The 20611-nt window shown below is 47.9% G+C and overlaps 1 protein-coding gene across 1 annotated transcript in view; it reads right to left on the bottom strand.

The window, feature by feature from the left end:
- Positions 1-20611, bottom strand: part of SYNE1 (spectrin repeat containing nuclear envelope protein 1) — a 2361447-nt gene that overhangs the window by 317708 nt on the left and 2023128 nt on the right. The window contains exons 123-124 of the mRNA XM_078648775.1: positions 16943-17177; positions 15476-15670 (exon numbers count right to left, since the gene is read on the bottom strand). Of these exons, the coding sequence (XP_078504901.1) occupies positions 15476-15670; positions 16943-17177 (430 nt within the window). The remainder of the gene's footprint in view (positions 1-15475; positions 15671-16942; positions 17178-20611) is intronic.

The raw sequence follows: 20611 nt of genomic DNA on the forward strand, positions 1-20611 counted from the left end.
AGTCACCCAAGGGGAGAGTAGCAATTGGCTACTGCACCTCGACCTCAGTAACACACTTAAATTTAGCATTTAAGGGCTTCCCACAACCTTGCTCCTCAAGATTCACAACCTATGAAGATAAAGGACCTAAGTACCGTCCAGCAGTGTAGAAGAAGAAAACAACTGACTTGGCCCCAGCCCTACAGGCCTGTCTCCTCCTCCAGCGAAGCTGCTTCAAAAACTGGCATGTCCTTCTGCCAGCAACCTCCAAGAACCTCAGGGACCTGCGCTGCTTTCAACAAAGACTCTTTTCTCTTGTGGGCACCTGATTTGTCCAGAAAATAAACTAACCCAAGTACTCCGGATCCAGGCGGATCTGCGACACTACACCACTCTGCACCTGATGCCCACGGCACGAGTCCAGGGCGCCCACCAAAATGTTGTCTCCTCGCGATCTGACCTGAGATCAAGCATTGGGCGACCTCACCTGAACTTTTCCATGATGCCTGAAGCCTCAACTTGAATGGTCCTCCCGACAGCGACAAGATTTGGTGAGAGAAACCCAATGTCTAAAGACACCCCGTCCTGGACGATTTATTATCATTTCGTAGGGCCCTGAAAACCTTCCTGTTTTAATCTTTCTGGTTTATTATTTTTGTTTTCCTTGTTGCTGGTTTTATTGTTGTGTTGTGTTCACCTTTCCCTGCGCCAGGACGCTCCTTCGCTGGAGCATCTGTGCGCATTAAAAATAAAAATAACATAACAAAATAACATAACACCCCTGGACTCGCATCCCCCAGGCCTTGGTGTGCCCAACCAAGGGTATCCTGGCACCCTTCCACTATCCAACTCAACTCTCCAGTCGTTGGATTCCTTCAGCCAGTCTTCTGGTCCACACCTGCTGTCGTTTTCTCCAACTGAGGATCTCCATTGATTTCTACAGGGCACCGATGGCTACTTTGCACCCTGCACTGGCTGCCCCTGTGCCGCTAGTTGTGCAGCTTTGGTGCTAATTGTTGCCCCCTCAAAGCTGACCTCAACACCCAGGGCCTGTGTCTCTGAACCACTGGTATTTACCTGTAACCAGTGCCTTTCCGAGGTTCCCCAGCTCCCTTAGGATAACTTTGGGATCAGTGATGTCTGCACCTGGCTGACTCAGTGCCGCTGGCGGTGCAGCAACTACCTTGGTCTGACCCTTGCCCAGTGCTTGTCAAACCCGCAGAAGACTGAACTTGTTAGTCGAATACTTGCCTGAAATTGCTTACCTGTCGTTCCTCTTTCAGGATTGCATTGGTTTTCTCTGTATTGCAGTAAGTGTTGTATCTGAGAATAATACAAAGTACCTATTTCGACTTTGACAAATCTTACATGCATCTCTAAAGTAATTTGAATACTTCTATAAACATTTGCCAACTGTAATTGAAATACTGCGTTTTTTAAATTTTTACTTACCAGTAACTGAGTTCAACTTGGTTCCTAAAATAAAAATCACTAAAGTAATATTTTTGCAAACATTGGCCTGGAGTTAGTCATTGAGTGTGTATTCCTGCCTTGAATGAGAATGTACAACACATACATTCACACTACCCTCTGATAAGCCTAACTGCTCAGCCCAGGTGCCACTAAATTGAGAGGAAGTTATTATCTACTTTATCCTCTGCAATAACTTTGGGGACTAACTGGACTCTGTGCACATTATGCCTCATTTTGGTATACTATATACAGATTTGCATTTTGCATATTGATTTGCAATTCAATAATAGTGGCCATAATAGTGTTAGGTCTGGGGGTCTCTAGTTGGCAATGGTTATCACCCTTGTCCAAATAGGGACCCTTACTTCTAAGTCAGGATAAGGGGATTACACTCCTTAATAACCCCTGCACACCCCCTTGGTAGCTTGGCACGAGCAGACAGGCTTATCTCAGAGGCAGTGTGTTAAGCATTTGTGAATATACACAGTAATACAGTGATAACACTACAGATGGACACAACACAGGTTTTATCAAAATAAGTATTCTTTATATAGACTTAAACACAAGACCACAAACGACAAAAATCCACAATACTACACTTAAGATTACTTAAAAGATGATTAAAGTCTCATAGTTCAAGTTGATGGTAGATGCGACAAAGTTCTCAACAAAGTACCTGGATGCGTAACACAAAGTAAATAAAAGGACTCACAGAAGGGGAGATGCGTCAGTTCCGTGACCCAGGGAAACGGTTGCGTCCTTCCTCAATGCTTGCGCAGAGTAGGGGACTCGTCGTGAGCCTTACCGGTGCGGAGGTGATGTGTAAATTCTTGACCTGTTGCGGTGCTCTAGATGGCGCCTTGATGCGATGCGATGACGATGCGATGATCCAGTTGCGATGCAAGAAGATGGCGCCTTTGATGCAGCGATGCGATGATGATGCGATGACGCCCTGGCAACCTTGTGACGACTCTGTACTTTGGAGCAGTGACAGGCCCTGCGACGCGCCTCTCCGGCGATGCGATGGCGACTCTCTCGATGGCATCACGCTTCTCCGGTGATGCGACAGCGGGCAGCATCGATGAACACACGCTTCGAGGGAGATGCGAGGAAGGCTCGCTTCTCCAGCGTTGCGACGATTTCAGCTGCGGCAGCGACACGCTTCTTCTCGATGCGTCGCGCTTCCAGCTCCCAGCGGCACGCAAGTGACTGGAGTCAGAATTCCCAGCAAGGAAATTCAGGAGGGAGCTGAAGGTGAAGTCTTTTGGCCCTGAGACTTCAGAAGGAGGCAAGCACAGTTCAACCCTTGGAGAATATTCTGTAGTTGAAAGTCCTTACAAAGTTCCTTCTCCTTTCCCTTGGCAATGAAGCAACCACTGCAGGCCAACCCAGCAAAAAGCACACGGGCAGAGGGGCAGTCCAACTCCTGCAGCTTCCTTGGTTCTTCTCCTTGGCAGAAAGGTTTCTTGTTCCAGAAGAGATCTAAAGTCTGTGGGACTGGGTCCCAATATTTATACCCCAAAATCCTTTGTTCTCTGAAGGCAGAGAGGCCTAGTTCAAACCAGTTCCTGGGCACTTTGTTGACATGACTCTCCTCCTCCTTTCACTATGCAGGGCAGAGACATCAGCCGCCCCACAGGAGGTGGAGCCAGCACAGGGGAGGGAAGATACAGCTCTGGAGCACTCTGTTCACAGGATTCCTTTTCTCATTTCACTGTGCAGGGCAGAGACATCAGACAAGCCACAGGGGGTGGAGCCAGCATTGTAGGGGGAAGGCCCAGCCCTATTCAGGTCCCAGGTGCACTCTCCCCCTCCCATCTGGATGCAAATCTCCCTATTCACCACTGGGCTATCCCAGACTGTCTCCTGGAATTTTCCCAGCCCTGTCACACACAAACCCAGACAAGGAATACACAGCTCAGCAGAGGCTCAAATGGTTAGGCAAGCAAATACCTACTTTCTAAAAGTGGTATTTGCAAACACAGAATATTGAAATAAACTTTACTAAAAGATGTATTTTATTATTCTGAGTTCAGGCATACTAAATTCGAATTTCTCCCTGAGTCAGTTAGGATTATAAGAATGTAATAATCTTCACTGCCTATTCTGGCATATGAGAACAGGTAGCCTTCAATAGTGAAAAACGAAAATGGCTGTAATTCACTATTAGAACATGCTACACACATCAGAGCATGTCCTACCTTATACTTACAATGCACCCTGCCCTTGGGCCCACCATAGGGGTGTCTAATATGAAGCAAAGGGAAGGTTTAGGGACTGGCAAGTGGGTGCACTTGGCCAAGTCGACATGGCAGTGCTAGACTGCACACAGGCCTTGCAATGGCAGGCCTGAGACATACTTTACAAGCTGCTTCTGTGGGTGGCACAACCAGTGCTGCAAGCCCACCAGCAGCATTTGATTTACAAGCGCTGGGCACACAGGGTGCACTGTACTAGCGGCTGACAGTAAATCAAATAACCCAATTGTGGAATAACCAATCAGTACATCAATTTAACATAGGGAGCACTTGCACTGTGGCACTGATTAGCAGTGGCACAGTGCCCAAAGTATAAATTCAGAAAAACATAACAAAACAGAGGAGGCAATCCGTCAAAATGGAACGGAGACTCACGCCAATGATGTCAGGTCTAACAAATAGTATAATGTATGTATGAATGCACAATGTTTACAAGAAAACACAAAAACCAAACTGAACAAAAATCTGATTGCATTCACACTCATCCTGGACTTTGAACTCAAAACCACCTTATTTTATGAGACTTCACAAACAAAACACATTTTTATGTCAGAATATTCCAGACAAAAATATCCTCTGACATAAGGATAATGTTACTTACCCAGTAAACATCTGTTCTTGGCATGCAGAGCTGTAGATTCACATGTTTTGCATACTCCTGCAATCTAGTGTTGGGTATGTATGTTTGCAAGTTTTTTTTCTTCGAAGAAGCCTTTCCTAGTAATGAGGTAAGGTACCTCCTCCTTTCGGTGATAGTGTGCATGGTCATCGACTCCACTGTTAGATTGTTTTCCCACAAGAGGGTGAGAATGGAGTAAGTAATTGTAGTATAGAGATGTCAATGTGTATAAATGTATAATGAAGAACTGCAACCACTACAGGTACCCGGGGAGGCGGGTTGGCACATGTGAATCTACAGCTGTACATGCCAAGAACAGATGCTTAATGGGTAAGTAACATTATCCGTTCGAGGCATATGTGTTGTAGATACACATGCTTTGCATAGACTATAAACCAGTATACTCCCAAAGCGGTGGCTAACCTACAGATGTTGCAGTTGTTTGGAATAGAGTTTTAAGTAGTGCTTGGCCTACAGTAGCTTGTTGTCATGCTAACACATCTACACAATAGTGTTTGGTAAATGTGTGTGGTGTTGTAGACCATGTAGCTGCTTTACATATATCAGCTAGAGGGATGTTACCTAAAAAGGCTACAGAAACCCCTATTTTGCGAGTGAAATGTGCTCTACTGGGTATAGTTAAAGTCCTTTTGACTTTAGTATGGCATGTTTGAATGCATTTAACAATCCATCTTGCAAAACCAGATTTAGAGATAGGAATGCCTTTTTTGAGGTCGTGCAAATGCTACAAAAAGTCGTTTTGTTTTGCAAAAGTCCTTTGTTCTATCTATGTAGTACAATAAAGCTCTTTTCACATCAAGTGTGTGAAGAACATGTCTGCTACAGAATCAGGCTGAGGAAAGAAAACTGGTAACTCAACTGACTGATTTAAATGTAAAGCAGAAACTACTTTGGGAAGGAATTTGGGATTGGTCCGGAGAACTGTCCTGTGTTTATGTAGCTGAAAGAAAGAATCTTCTAGCGTTAATGCCTGTAGCTCATACACTCTCCTCAGTGATGTGATAGCAATGAGGAAAGCAACCTTCCATAAGACGAACTGTAGAACAAGTTACTTACCTTCGATAACGATATATCTGTAAGAAGCATTAGTTAGTTATGGATTCCTTACCTTAGATTTACCCCTAGGCGTCAGAGTGGATCCGGAAAGTTTTTCTTCAGCAGTACCTCTGTGCGTCGGAAGGTGGCGTTGGTCGGCTCTGCGTCCATCATTGGAGTTGTGTCGCCGGGATGACGTCGCGGTAGCTACTTAGACGCCCCCCTCGCTGATGTCAGTTCTGTACACAACTTTCCACGCCAGAAACGCAGAGCCATGCAAGTCACTGACCACTGGTGCACAAAACTAGGGTCCTGAAAGGATATCCTTAACCCTAAAAATCAGTTTGCAGAACGGGGAGGATGGGTGGGGCGGTAAGGAATCTATAACTAACTAATGTTTCTTACAGATATATCGTTACCGAAGGTAAGTAACTTGTTCATCTGAAAGAAACACGTTAGTTATGTATTCCTTACCGTAGAATAGATACCCCAGCAATACCAACCCCGGTGGTGGGTCTGCAAACCAATTTTACACCAGAAAGTCATGGAGAACAGAACAGACAAAGAAGCCGTCACTCAGACTTGACTGGCCAGGCACTAGTGTTTCGTAAAGGTGTGCAACAATGCCCATGTAGCTGCTTGACAGATATCGTTCAGAGAAACTCCTTGCCCTAAAGCAGTAGTGGACGCCGTCGCCCTGGTGGAATGGGCGCGCAACCCCACTGGAGGCTCCTTTTTCGCCAGAGAACAACAGGCCTTGATACAAAAAATGACCCACCAAGAGATAGTCTGTTTGTGTACGGCCCGAACTTTTGTGGCGCCCTCGTAGCCAACAAAGAGCTGGTCATCCACCCGGAACTGTTTTGTGCTGTCCAGATAAAAAGACAATGCATGTTTTAGGTCCAGACAGTGGAGCGTCTCTTCCTCTTTGGAAGGATGCTGATGCGGAAAGAAGGTGGGGAAAGTGATGGTCTGCCCAATGTGAAAGGCAGTGACAACCTTTGGCAGAGAGAATGGATGGGTTCTGAGGACAACTTTGTCCGGATGCACAGAGAGAAAAGGAGGTTTCGAAGAAAGAGCCTAGAGCTCACTCACTCACCTGGCAGAAATGATGGCCACAGGAATGCAGTTTTGAGAGTTAAAAGCCTAAAAGGACAGTTGTGAAGTAGCTCAAAGGGAGCGCACATTAAATAAGTTAGGACTAGATTCAAGTCCCACTGAGGCATAACGAAAGAAATGGGGGAAAGAGATGAGTTATGCCTTTCAAGAATCGGTTAACAACCGGGGACTTGAAAAGAGAAGGCTGATCTGGAAGCCAAAGGAAGGCAGAAATGGCCAAGAGATAGCCCTTGATAGTGCCCAGAGCAGATCCCTGCTGAGCCAAAGAAAGGAGGAACAGGAGAACCTCAGAAAGAGGGGCAGAGAGAGGATTCACAGACTTTGCTGTGCACCATGCCACAAATTTTTTCCACCAACAGGCGTATACAGTCTTAGTGGAGGGACGCCTTGCTGCCAAGATTACATCCCAAACTTTGGGAGGCAGGCCAAACGACGTCAACTGCCGCCGCTCAATCTCCACGCAAGGAGGTGGGGGCTGGACAGGTTCGGGTGGAGGACCGTCCCCTGCTTCTGCGACAGAAGATCCTCTTTGAAGAGGCAGTAGGATTGGAGGATCAATGGCCATGTTGAGCAGCTCAGGATACCAGACTCTTCGCGCCCCATCCAGAGCCACAAGAATGACTTGGGCCCGGTCGCCCCTATTCTTCTTCAGCACTCTGGGCGGAAGTGGGAAGGCGTACAACAGACCGCAACTCCACTCGCGGTGAAAGCGAGTTCTCGTCTGACGAATAGATCTAATCAAGGCTCGCCCCACTGTCAGAAGAGACCTTGCACCACCTCCGAGTGAAGACGCCATTCGTGATCCATCATGCACCTGCGGCTGAGTTTGTCCGAGCTGGCATTCAGAGAACCTGCCAGCTGTTGAACCACCAGGGAAATGCCCTGATGATCCAGCCATGTCCAGAGGCGCAGAGCCTTCTGACATAGGGTCCATGAACCCACCCGCCTTGTTTGTTGCAGTACCACATGGCGTGGTGTTGTCCGTGAACACCTGCACTACTCTTCCCAGAACAGAGGGAAGGAATGCCTATGTGGAAGATGAATTGCCTAGAGCTCCAGAAGGTTGATGTGGAGCCCGGACTCCGTTGGAGACCAGAGGCCCCTGATCACCGCCTCTCCCATGTGGCCGCCCCATATCAAGAGTGACACATCTGTCACCACTGTGAACTCTGGTTGGGGAAGGGAGCGGAATCTGCCGTTGACCCAATCCTGGTTCCTGGTTCATGAGCCACCACTGCTATTGTCGTGCAGTGCCCTCCATGATCTGGACGCAATCAGACAGATTCCCCTGATTCTGCGTCCACTGAACTTCAGGTCCCACTGCAGAGCCCACATATGCCACCTGGCATCATCGACCAGCAGGATGCAGGAGGCCATGAGGCCCAGCAGCCTCAGGGTCATTCTGACCGAAACCAGGGACAGAGGCTGAAATGATTGGAATCATAGCCTGAATATCCCAGAGTCGTTGTTCGGGAAGATAGACCTGAAACTGCGTCGTGCCCAGAACCGCTCCGATGAAGAGGAGCCTCTGAGAGGGAATCAGGTGTGACTTCAGCACATTGATGGAGAACCCCAGCGAATGCAGAATGTCGGCAGTAGACTGGAGGTGGGAGACGAATGCCTGGGCCGAGTCTGCCGTCAACAGCCAGTCGTCGACATAGGGGAAGACTGACACCCCTGATCTGCGCAGATGAGCTGCGACCACCGCCATCACTTGGAAACGCTCGTGGCCTACCGTGAACCGCAGGTAACGCCTGTGGGCCGGCAAGAAGGGGATGTGAAAATGAGTGTCCTGCAAGTCCAACGCTACATTCCGGTCTTCCGGGTTGATGACAGAGAAGACCTAAGCATGCGTCAACATTTTGAACTTCTCCTTTCGGCGGAAGCGGTAGACGTCCCTGAGATCCAGGAATTCTTGCGGCCACGAAAGTAGTCGGAGCAACAACCACAACCTACTTCTGGGACAGGAACGTTGGCTCTATTGGCCAAGAGAGCAGTAACTTCCTGCTGGAGAAGGGCCAGATGATCCTCCGACATGCAGTGGTATCTTGGTGGCATGGCTGGAATGGTAGTCTCGAAGGAGAGTGAGAAGCTATTCAGATATTCCGACTATCTGCAAAACCCACCAGTTCAACGTGATGGTGCGCCAGTGGGGGAGGTCATGGCAGATCCTGCCGCTCACTGGCATTAGATTGGCCTGAAAAGGTCGGACTAGGAGAGTCTGGAGGCTGCTGCAGAGGGGGGGGTTGGTGGACTGGCCCGCCTGCTGGCCCCCGGAACCACAACAGTTGTTCCCACGTCCCTGGCTGTGCGAAGGTTGGGTAACTTGCTGCGGCCTGTCGCTCTGGGTGGGACATAGCGGGGTACCCCTTACATAGCCATGAAAGGGGTGAAAAGCAGACTGTGCAGGGTGGGTGGAGAGGCCCAAGGACTTGGCCGTAGCCTGTGAGTCCTTGAAACGCTCTACAGCGTTGTCTGCTTTGTCGCCAAAAAGGCGACAGCCATCAAAGGGTATGTCCATCAAGGTGTTCTGGACATCCCCTGAAAAACCAGTCGACCTCATCCGGGCGTAGCGATGAAGCTCTACTGATGTTGAAATGGTCCTGCCCAGAGAGTCGGCGGTGTCCAGCCCACAACGTATCGCAAACTTCGCTACACCCCTCCCGGTGGCAACAGGCTGAGAGAGCTCTGCCCGGGCCTCCTCCGGACACTGAGGCAGCACATGTGCCACCGTATCCCACACTGAGTGGGAATAACGGCCCAAGAGACATGCAGTATTTATGGACCGCACTCCTAAGCTGGGGGAAGAGAACATTTTCTTTCAAAAATGGTCCAGGTTCTTGAATTCCCTTTCTGGTGGAGCGGTAGGAAAGGCGCTTTTGGAAGTGGAGGCTTGGACCACCAAGCTCTCCGGGGTGGGCTGTTGGGGTCGCCCGGAGCCAGGCAGTGGCATCGGGCAATTATCCTGTACATGGGTGCCCCCGTGTTGGGCCTGGACCATGTACCCAAAAGGGTGTCGGGAAGGGCCTCGTAAAGAGAAGCAAGGGATCCGAAGAGCTCGCGGCCGGTAGAAGCACCTCTGTCAGGAGGTTAGTCCTGACCGCCACCATAGAAATCTCGAGGTTGAGAGCCTCAGCCACCCTACGCAACACCATGTCGGACAACACAGATCTGGCTCCGGGTCCATGTCGGGATGGAGGCCGGGGTCGACGTCAGCCAGGGGGCAGACCGGCGTCGAACATGGTAGTGGTGCCGGAGGAAGCGGTGCTGGTGGAGGCGTAATCAGGTCAATCGGTGCCGATCCAGATCCAGACCTGGATCCAAGGGGGCTCTGCGGCGCCGGGGACAGAGCCACCAGCAGAGAAGGCCTATGCCCCCAACCGAGTCCACAGGGCCCGAAGGTGCACCAGCAGGTTCGGGCCGACCAAACATGGCGTGCATCGCCTCGTAGAACGTATGAAGCTGGGTGGGAGGCGCTAAGGGTCCCGGAAAGGTAGGGAAACTTAGAGTGGACTCTTTGGGCTGCGTGCACAAAGCTAAGGGCGGGGCACCGACCGGGTCCCTCGTCGGGCCGGCCAACCAATGAGGAGAAGTCGGAGAGCGATGATGCTTCTTCGACTTCTTCTTATGCTTCGACTTACCCGACCCGGAGTGTGTAGACTTCGAAGACTTGGAACCGAAATGATGGTGGCTCCGCAACTGGTTCCTCGACCTTCCTTGTGACCGGGACCTCGAAGGACGGAGCCGACTGCCGTTGCTCAAGCAGCTTTCGGGACCGCTCCCGCAAAGCCATTGGCACCATCGACCGGCAGACGGAGCGCGACTTGGGGTCATGATCGCGCTCCAGGCAAAAAAGACACACGCAGTGCTGATCTGTGACCAACATAATCCGATGACAGGAACCCCATGGCTTGAAGCCGGGCATCCCCCGTGTACCTTAGGAGTCGAAGACTCGAAAAAGAAGTCGACAAAAAGTTAGTAAAAAAATTACTGAGGTACCGCTCTTCCCGGATCTGCGCTGGCTGGCGAAGAAAAAGAAAGAACTGACGTCAGCGCGAAAGGACGGCGTCTAAGTAGCTACCGCAACGACATCCCGGTGACACAATGCCAACGATGGAGGCAGAGCCAACCGACGCCACCTTCCGACGTGCAGAGATACTGCTGCCGAAAAACTTTCTGGATCCAGTCTGACGCCTGGGAGGAATTCTAAGGTATGGAATCTATAACTAATGTGTTTGTTTCGGATAAGAGCGTTTGTGTAATAGTTCAAAAGGTGGGCCCATGAGCCTTGTGAGAACAATGTTGAGATTCCAGACTGGGGCAGGAGGAATGCTTGGTGGTATTACCCTTTTTAAACCTTCCATAAAGGCCTTGATTACTGGAACTCTGAATAGTGACAGATGTTGCCTAGTTTGTAAGTACCTAGCTACAGCTGCGATGTGCAAATGAATAGACATGTAGGCCAGTCCTGTTCATTGTAGATGTAACAAATAACAGATAATGTTTTGCATAGAAGGGTCTAAAGGATTGATTTTGTTGTTGTTACAATATACCGCAAATCTTTTCCATTTTGCAGCATAGCAAGCTCTGGTGGTAGGCTTTCTTGCTTTCTTCAGAATATTCATACAGTCTGGTGGTAAATTTACATACCCAACTCTATGACTTCAGGAGCCAAATCGCTAAATTCAGTTCTTTGGGATTTGGATGTCTGATTTCTCCATGGTTCTGTGTGAGAAGACTGGAGTTAAGGTGTAGATTTTGATGTGGAACTAGTGACAGCTTCAACAGGGTGGTGTACCATGGTTGATGAGCCAATGTGGGAGCTACTAGAATTAGTGTGAGGGATGAATGACTGAGCTTCGGAACAACCCATGGAATGAGCGGGAGAGGCAGAAAAGCATAGGAAAATATCCCTGACCAGTTCATACATAGGGCATTGCCCTTTGATTGTGGGTGCTTGGAGCCGAAGTTTGGGCATTTTGCGTTTTCGGCTGTGGAGAAAAGGTCTATTTGTGGAAATCCCCACTGATGGCAGTACCGAAAGAGAACCTGGGGGTGAAGTTCCCACTCGTGAATTTGATGCCTTCTTCTGCTGAGGAGATTGGCAATTTGATTGTTTGATCCTATGAGATGTTCTGCTAGGAGATAAACGTTGTGATGGATTGGACAATTCCAAATGGCTTGAGCGAGTGTTAACAGCTGGAGAGAGTGTGTCCCCCATTGCTTCTGCAGATAATACATTGCTGTCATGTTGTCCGTCTGGACTAGGACAGGTTTGGCTAGAAGATGAGTCTGAAAAGAATTTAGTGCTAGGAAGACAGCTAAGAGCTCCAGATAGTTGATGTGGAGAGTCTTGTGCGTGTTGCTCCACAATCCTTGTATTCTTTGAGATGAGACCACCAACCTGTTAGAGATGTGTCTGCTGTGAGTACGATCTGTTAACAGGGTCCATGAAAGACTGACCTGCTGATAAGTTTTGGGAACTGGCTCTATATCGCCTTTTAGTAAAAGAGACTGGACCTCTTGTTTTAGCAAGTGTATGTGTTCTGTAGATAACTTGTGAGATGGAGGTGGAATGTTTGGGGGATTGCTGGTAAGCTCCAGGCAACATCCATGTTGGATAATTCCAAGCACCCATTTGTCTGATGTTATGGATTGCCAAATGAGGAGGAATTTTTGAAGTCTTCCCCCGACAGGTGTGGAATAATGAGGGGGAAGCGTGGGCAAGTCACTCTTTGTTGGGGGAAGGAAAGTTATGGGGTGTGTTACCCTTACCCCTACCTTTGAAGTTGTTGCCTCTATAACATCCTCAGAAAAAAACCTCTGGAGGGAGATGATTGGTTGTTACCTTTGTAAGTTGAGGTATTTTGATCTGGGGGTGAGGATTTTGACCCACCTCTGTTTGATAAGCAAAGAAAGGAACCTCTGTTGGATGCCAAATAAAGCACTTCTATAGATTTAGCGATTTCAGTGTCCATTTGCATTTTTCTAACACCTGGTCAACGTTAGGACCACAGAGGTGTTCCTTATCTAATGGTGTGGTAAGGATAGATTGTCGGACCTCAGGTTTAAAACCTGAAATCCTTAACAAAGCGTGTCTCCTAAGGAGGATGCTAGTGTTAACCTCTCTAGCTGCGGTGTCTGCTGCATCTAGAGCACAATGAATAGAGGAATTGGATATGAGCTTACCCTCATTTACTAAGTCTTGTGCTTTAACCTTATGCTCATCTGGGAGATATTGGAGCAATTGCTCCATTTCGTCCCAGTGCGCTCTGTCATATCTAGCTAACAGGCCTTGGGTATTTGCAATGCACCATTGATTTGCTGCCTGAGCGGCTATGCACTTCCCAGAAGCATCAATTTGTTTGGATTCTTTATCTGGCAGAGTAGCATCCCCTGATGTTTGAGAATTTGCTCTCTCATGAGCATTGGATACTATTAGGGAATCAAATGACACATGTCCCTAGATAAAAAATGGGGTCTGTAGGAGAGGCTTTATATTTTTTGTCCACTCTGGGTGTTAAGATGTGTGCTCTGACTGAGTCTTTAAAAATCTCAACAGCATGTCGCATCATGCCTTTAAGCGTTGGAATTGATTGTGATGACCTGTGTGTGGATGCTGGGGATTTAAACAACCTTTCTTCCTCTAGTGATTCTTTGTGGAGCTCTACCCCATGGTAATGTGCAGCCCTGACAATGAGTTCTTGGTGTGACACATTGTCGTCTGTAGGAGATGGTTTGACTGGGTAAAGGTCTGGATCTATATCACCTGGGGGATTTACTGTGTAATCTGTCCATGGATCTGTTTGAATATCCATCCCCCAATCATCTGCATCATCATCATCATCATCATCATCATCATCATCATCATCATGAGATTGAGGACAACCCTGAGGTGTAATCTGCAAACGATTCTCAGGTGGTGACGGAGGTGCTGGAGGTGGAGGCGATAGTATATGAAAAGGACTTGTAGCCACAGACTTTTTCTTCAAGGGGATTTTATGTGTCCTCTTCTTGAATCTTGAGTTTCTGAGGTGGCTTTACATGAATATGGCCAGTGTCAGGGATATTATGGAGCCTCAATTGCTTTGGATCGGGTGGTAACGGGGTACTGTCCAATTTCAGATCCAAAGGGGTCTCTTTGAGTTTCGGCACCGAAGTGTTCAGCGCCAAAGTTTTCGATGTCGACGGAGGCTGACTTTTGGTGAGGAAAGTTTCTGCTCTGAAGGCTGCTTGGCTTTCGGTGCGGAAGATTTCGGCTTTGAGCCAGACTTGTGATTCGAACCGGAGGCTTTTGGTTCCGAGGAGGCTTTCCATGGACTCGGAACTGAGCCGGAAGGCTTGACTCGTCGTTTCGATGCGGACCCGAAAGTGGCGCATCAGAAATGTCATCTTGATGTCGACCTTGGCCAGATGCAGAGGTGTTGCAGAAGCCTTGTGTTTTTTCAGAGTTGTGAGTGCAAGGGGTCTTTGGTACTCACGTCATCTTGTCCCTGCGGCGGTTCTTCAGCTTTGATGTCTATCTTGAGCTTCGAGTCTGAGTCTTGCTCGGAGAAGGCTTCCTCCACCTCTGCCGCTGATGCCTCGATGTCTTCTTGGCCGGAGTCTTCACAGAAGATGTCAGGCGTGTCTTTGATGCTTTGACGCTGCTTCTCCCGACGTCGAGCCAGACGATCGCGAAGAGTCTTCTTTGATTGAAACGATCTGCAAGCGTCTCAGTCGTCTTCCTTGTGGTGTGGAGATAAGCACAAGTTGCACACATCGTGTGAGTCAGTGCGCGGACACTTCGCGTGGCACACAAGGACAGAACTCAAACATAGTCCGATCCATCGACGGAGAGCTGACCAAGCGCGGTTAGTTCTCGAAGCCCGTCGGCGAAGCTTTCCGTTCGAAAGACGATTCCGATGTAGAAACGATAGGAAGAGAAATGAGAAACGTGTACGGTATCAATACCGTCGAGGGTAGAGAGGATTGCGCTACGAAAGGAACCAGAAGAACGGTTTTGAACCGGAGCGCAGCAATACATGTCCGAACCCAATGGTGGAAAAAAACTATCTAACAATGGAGTCGATGAGCATGCACACTATCACCGAAAGGAGGAGTTACCTTACCTCAATACTAGGAAAGACTTCTTGTAAGAAAAACTGTTTGCAAACATCCGGACCCAACACTAGATGGCAGGAGTATGCAAAGCATGTGTATCTACAGCACACATGCCTCGAACATATTGCTTACCAAATATTGCTCTAAAAAATATCATCAAATTGGGTGCAGCTAATCGGATGTATGTCAGTACAACGCGATCTAAAAGATCATTGTACTTGACAACGCTGGCATTACAACGCAAGTCGTTACAACGACTTGCGTTGGAGGGCGCGGATTTTGGAATATTATAATCTTACATTCCAACACCAGTCCACGTAACAGTAGGGAAGGTTTTGGAATATAAAATTACAACATTCCTTGCCCAACAGCCCCATCCAGCGCAAGTCGTAGTAACAACTTGCGTTGTAATGGCATCGTTGTAAAAGCACGGCGGTTTAAACACCGCGTTGTAAACGATGTTTACCAGCTAATCTGTTACAAGCTATGATTGCGTCTGACATTTTTGTAAATTATTTTTAGGACACAATATTTTTAACAAACAATATGTAGCACACAATATGCTGGTGCATACGGTATAAAACAAAGCAAATGAGAATAAAAGTGCTGACAAATCACAGGATTCTTTGGTGTTAAATTCTCAGTCAACTGTACTGATGCTCACTTTGAAAAATGGCTGGTTCATTCACCGGTAGTTCGGATTAAAAACTCTAATTGTACTTCCTTCAATGAATAACCTATATTACAAGGTGCACATACAGCTATTTTCTCTTTGCGACAGGAAAGAACTGCCCTCCCCATAGCCTCATTAACAAAAACCAGCACACCTACTCCCCATAGCCTCATTAACAAAAACCAGCACACCTACTTTCAAAAGGAAGGCCAGTTGCTTCTTCTGCTCCTCAAGCCGGATGTTGGCAGCTTTCCATCGCTCCTGTATTTCTGTGAGCTCTGCCTGCAGGGAGGACTCAGCCCCACTATCGGCAGAGAGCAAAAGCTGCTTGCCGGCTTCGACTGTCAAGATGTAGCTTCCTTGCTGCCTATGAAGAACTTTTTCTTTCAACTGCAAATTCAAGCAATAAAAAAAATGTTGGTTATCATTATTTTTTTAAACCAGTAGCTAAACCCAGTAAAGATTTTTATGTGAAGTTTATCCTTTTCCCTTCTGCGGATTGCTCATTTTAAGACACTAACTTTCAAATCGGAGTCTGGAGGATCGCTCTTCAGATTCCTGTGTCCTACTTACTTAAACAATCTTAAAATTGTAAAGCCAAATCACAGGAAGTTCTACATTCAAACTGCAAAGATGGCACAAAAAAGTCGGATAGATATTTTCTTCTGTCATGCTATTTTTCTATGGATAAGAAAAAAGAGAAGGTTCTTTTGGAGAAAGGTACTTGCTGTAGGATTGTATACTGTGCAGTGTAGTTTCCACAAAGAGCCAAAAAGAAACTTGGCTTCACAGTGGTGATTGTAATACAATAATCCTCTTGGGATAAAATAATTGTTTGGGAAAAATGTTTGGCTGTTCAATTTAAAATGGTTTAAATGTGATATGGTGTTTTTATTATGAGAACAAGCACTAAAAATAAAGACAATTGCAATGTGATTTTCCATAACTCATTTCTAATTTGTTGATGAGTAAGATTCTCCTCCTTTTCAGATAAAAATCTATAAAGAACATATATGTTTAGATGGGCCCTTAAAAAAATGTTTAGGGTACACACACATTCCTTTTTCACCTACGGGTTTTGGTTTTGTTCCTTTTCAGGAAAGTGCTGATGATGAGAGAGTGAGCAAATTGGCATGAACCTGCCAATCGCTACATGGTGGTTGCTTACGTGAGGCACTTCCGAATCAAATTTTTTGTACTTATTCTCAACACATGTTAGACACACCTCTTGAGCATAGGACCTGCATTTGTTTTTTTTATATACACACATGGGAGGGTTCATAATTAGACTCTTCCTCATTAGAATAGAAGCTGTGGGGCCCATTAAATATTGATGTGATGTGTAATGCGCAACTAGGGTTTTTTTTAAACAAGAAATTGAATTTTTTGGGGCAAGTACACTTCTGTGTGTGGACCCAGCTATTTGTGATGTGGTACCTACTTAGTTAGTCATAGAAGACTGTTTATTTGATTAATAACATCTTTCTGCAGTACAGTTTACAGCAAAAGAACCTGGATCCGAAGTGAGCTATAACAAGATACTAGAAGAGCCGTCATATTCATTGTTCTATTTCTCTACAGTAGTTTACTTTATAGGGACAAGGTACAAACAATCCTAAAAGTACTAAATCTACATTTTACTACATGATGGATCTTCGGTACCTGCACTTCATCCAGTAAGGTCCTTGCATGCTGCAATGGGATGGGCACATTGCCAAGACCACTGACAGGTTGGAAGGTCACTTCTACCAGCCACTTGCGGAGCTTCTCTGCCATCTCCCTGTAACGCTGCCATTGGTGGATCTGGCTGTCAATGATGCCACGTCTCTGCTGGGCCCTGCGGATAACCCCCTGCCACTGGTTGCTGAGCAGGGCTAATTTCATATTGAACTCATCCCTATGGCAATGAACAGAAATCAGCGAATGCTCCACAAAATGTAGTTTACTACCATCTTGATCATTAAACTGCACTTGCATCAATGAAATAAAGGTGTTTAAGAAAGAGAGATGGTTGAAGGAACGCATTATCATCACACAATTCCTACTTTTCTGGAATGGGTAGTTTAAAATATGCTGATATTAAACTTCTGTTAAGCACTGAAAGCCAGCAGCAATTTGCAAATGATTATGTAATTGTGTGGGTTGAAACAACCACACAATTCTATTTTGGCTGAAAAGTAAGGTCAAATCTTTTAATACTTTCCCTAAATCATAGAAATAATGCATATATGGAGCATTGTGCTTGAAGTAGACAACCCAGCGTTCAATATTTCCTTGGGTATTGCTGTTCTTGCAGAGGCTTGACATTGCTGCCGTGTAAAAGGTTAACTGTCTCTCAGTTCAATCTAGGTCAGAAAGCAACGGTGATTGACACAGATTCGAACAGAGCCACCCCAGATTTTATTTCTCAAACCGACTTATAGTGAAGACTATCTTCAATATGGTAGTGCACATTTTGGGTATGTGGTACTAAACGCACAGGTTACTTACCTTCGGTAACGATATATCTGTAAGGAACAGTAGTTAGTGTTAGATTCCTTACCTTAGAATTTCCCCAGGCGTCAGGCTGGATCCGGAAAGTTTTCGTCAGCAGTACCCTTGCGCGTCGGTAGGCGTCGTCTGCGGCTCCGCGTCCGTCATCGGCACGGTGATCACCGGGATGACGTTGTTGGAATAGTTAGACGCCGCCCTTGCGCGCTGACGTCATTTCTGTACATAGCTTTCAACGCCAGGAACGCAGAGCCATGATAGAAACTGACACTGGTGCCATGAAACTAGGGCCCTCAAAGGGAGAAACCTTAATCCTAGATATCGGTTCGCAGAACTGGGAGGATGGGTGGGGCGGTAAGGATTCTAACACTAACTACTGTTTCTTACAGATATATCGTTACCGAAGGTAAGTAACTTGTGCATCTGAAAGAAACAGGTTAGTGTTAGATTCCTTACCTTAGAATAGATACCCCAACAATACCAACCCCGGTGGTGGGTCTGCGAACCAAGATCACACCGGAAAGTCCTGGAGAACGGAACGGCCGAAAAAGCCATCTCTCCGAACTTGGCTGTCCAGGCAGTAGTGCCTAGCAAACGTGTGCAGCGAGGTGCATGTAGCTGCCTGACAGATGTCCTGCAAGGGGACTCCATGACCCAGTGTAGTAGTAGCCGCCGTGGCCTGAGTGGAATGGGTGCGCAGCCCCACTGGAGGCTCTTTTTTCGCCAAGGAATAACAGACCTTGATGCCCAAAACGACCCACCGAGAGATGGTCCGCTTGTTCACCGCCCGTCCCTTCTTAGCGCTCACGTAACAAACTAAGAGTTGGTCGTCCACCTGGAACTGGCGTGTGCAGTCTAGATAGAAGGAGAGCGCACATTTTGGGTCCAGACGGTGGAGCCTCTCTTCCTCTTTCGAGGGATGCGGAGGCGGAAAGAAGGTGGGCAAGGTGATGGACTGCCCGATATGAAAGGCTGTAACCACCTTGGGCAGGAAAGAATGACGAGTCCTCAGAACAACCTTGTCCGGATGTACAGAGAGGAATGGAGGTTTAGAAGATAGAGCCTGGAGCTCACTCACTCTCCTGGCAGAGGTGATGGCAACCAGAAATGCAGTATTTAGAGTTAGAAGACGTAGAGGACAGTTATGAAGTGGCTCAAAGGGAGCGCACATCAGATAAGTCAGTACAAGGTTCAAGTCCCACTGAGGCATCACGAAAGGAACAGGAGGAAATATGTGCGTGATGCCTTTCAAGAATCTATTTACAACAGGGGTCTTGTAAAGAGAAGGCTGATCAGGAAACCTCAAGAAGACTGATATGGCTGAGAAGTAGCCCTTGATAGTGCCCAGAGCAGAGCTCTGCTGGGCAAGAGAAAGAAGAAAGAGGAGAACCTCTGAAAGGGGGGCAGAGAATGTATCTACAGTCTTTGCTATGCACCATGCCACAAATTTGTTCCACCTGCAGGCGTATACCGTTTTTGTGAGGGACGCCTGGCTGCCAGAATCACATCACAGACTTCAGGAGGCAAGTCAAATGGCCTCAACTGTCGCCGCTCAATCGCCACACATGTAGGTGGAAACTGGACAGGTGCGGGTGGAGGACCACCCCCTGCTGCTGCGACAGACAGTCCTCCTGAAGAGGCAGACGAATCGGGGGATCGACTGACATGCTGAGTAGCTCGGGATACCAGTATCTTCGTGCCCAGTCCGGAGCCACAAGGATGACTTGGGCTCGATCTCGCCTGATCTTCTTCAGCACTCTGAGCAGAAGTGGTATAGGCGGAAAGGCGTTCAACAGACTGCAGGTCCACTCACAATGAAAAGCGTCTCCGAGCGAGTGCCGCCTTTGAAATTCCAATGCGCAGAACTGATGACATTGCGCATTCTCTTCGGTGGTGAACAGGTCTAACCAAGGCTCTCCCCACTGCCGAAAGAGACCTTGTGGCACTTCTGAGTTCAGACGTTATTCGTGATCCATCATGCACTGGCGGCTGAGTTTGTCCGCCCTTGCGTTCAGGGAACCTGCCAGGTGTTGAACCACCAGGGTGACGCCCTGGTGTTCCAGCCATGTCCAGAGGTGCAGAGCCTCCTGACAAAAGGTCCACGACCCCACCCCGCCTTGTTTGTTGCAGTACCACATGGGGGTGGTGTTGTCCATGAACACCTACACTACAATTCCCCGGACAGAGGGAAGGAATGCCTTGAGTGCAAGATGGATCGCCCGCAGATCCAGAAGGTTGATATGGAGCCGGGACTCCACCGGAGACCAGAGGGCTCTGATCTCCGCCTCTCCCATGTGTCCCCCCTATCCCAGAAGGGACGCATCTGTCACTACTAAGTGCTCCGGTTGGGGTAGGGAGAGGGATCTGCTGCTGACCCAATCGCGGTTCGTGAGCCACCACTGCAACTGACTCGCAGTGCCCTCCGAGATCAAGACATATTCGGACAGGTTGCCCTGATGCTGTGCCCAATGAAACTTCAGGCCCCACTGCAGAGCCCGCATCCGCCACCTGGTGTGATGCACCAGAAGGATGCAGGAGGCCATCAGCCCCAGGAGCCGCAGCGTGAACCTGACCGAAACTCAGGATAAAGGCTGAAAGATCGGAATCAGAGCCAGCATATCCTGAACCCGCTGTTCGGGGGGATAAACCCGAAACTGCGCCGAGTCCAGAACCGCTCCGATTAAAAGGACCTTCTGAGAGGGGCCCAGGTGCGACTTCGGCACGTTGATGGAGAACCCCACTGAGTGCAGGAGGTCGGCCTTAGTCTGGAGGTGGGAAACGACTGTTTGGGGCGAGCCTGCCTTCAACAACCAGTCGTCGAGATAGGGGAAGACTGGAACC

The sequence above is a fragment of the Lissotriton helveticus genome, chromosome 6 (assembly GCF_964261635.1).
Source record: "Lissotriton helveticus chromosome 6, aLisHel1.1, whole genome shotgun sequence".
In the NCBI taxonomy this organism is placed as follows: Eukaryota; Metazoa; Chordata; class Amphibia; order Caudata; family Salamandridae; genus Lissotriton; species Lissotriton helveticus.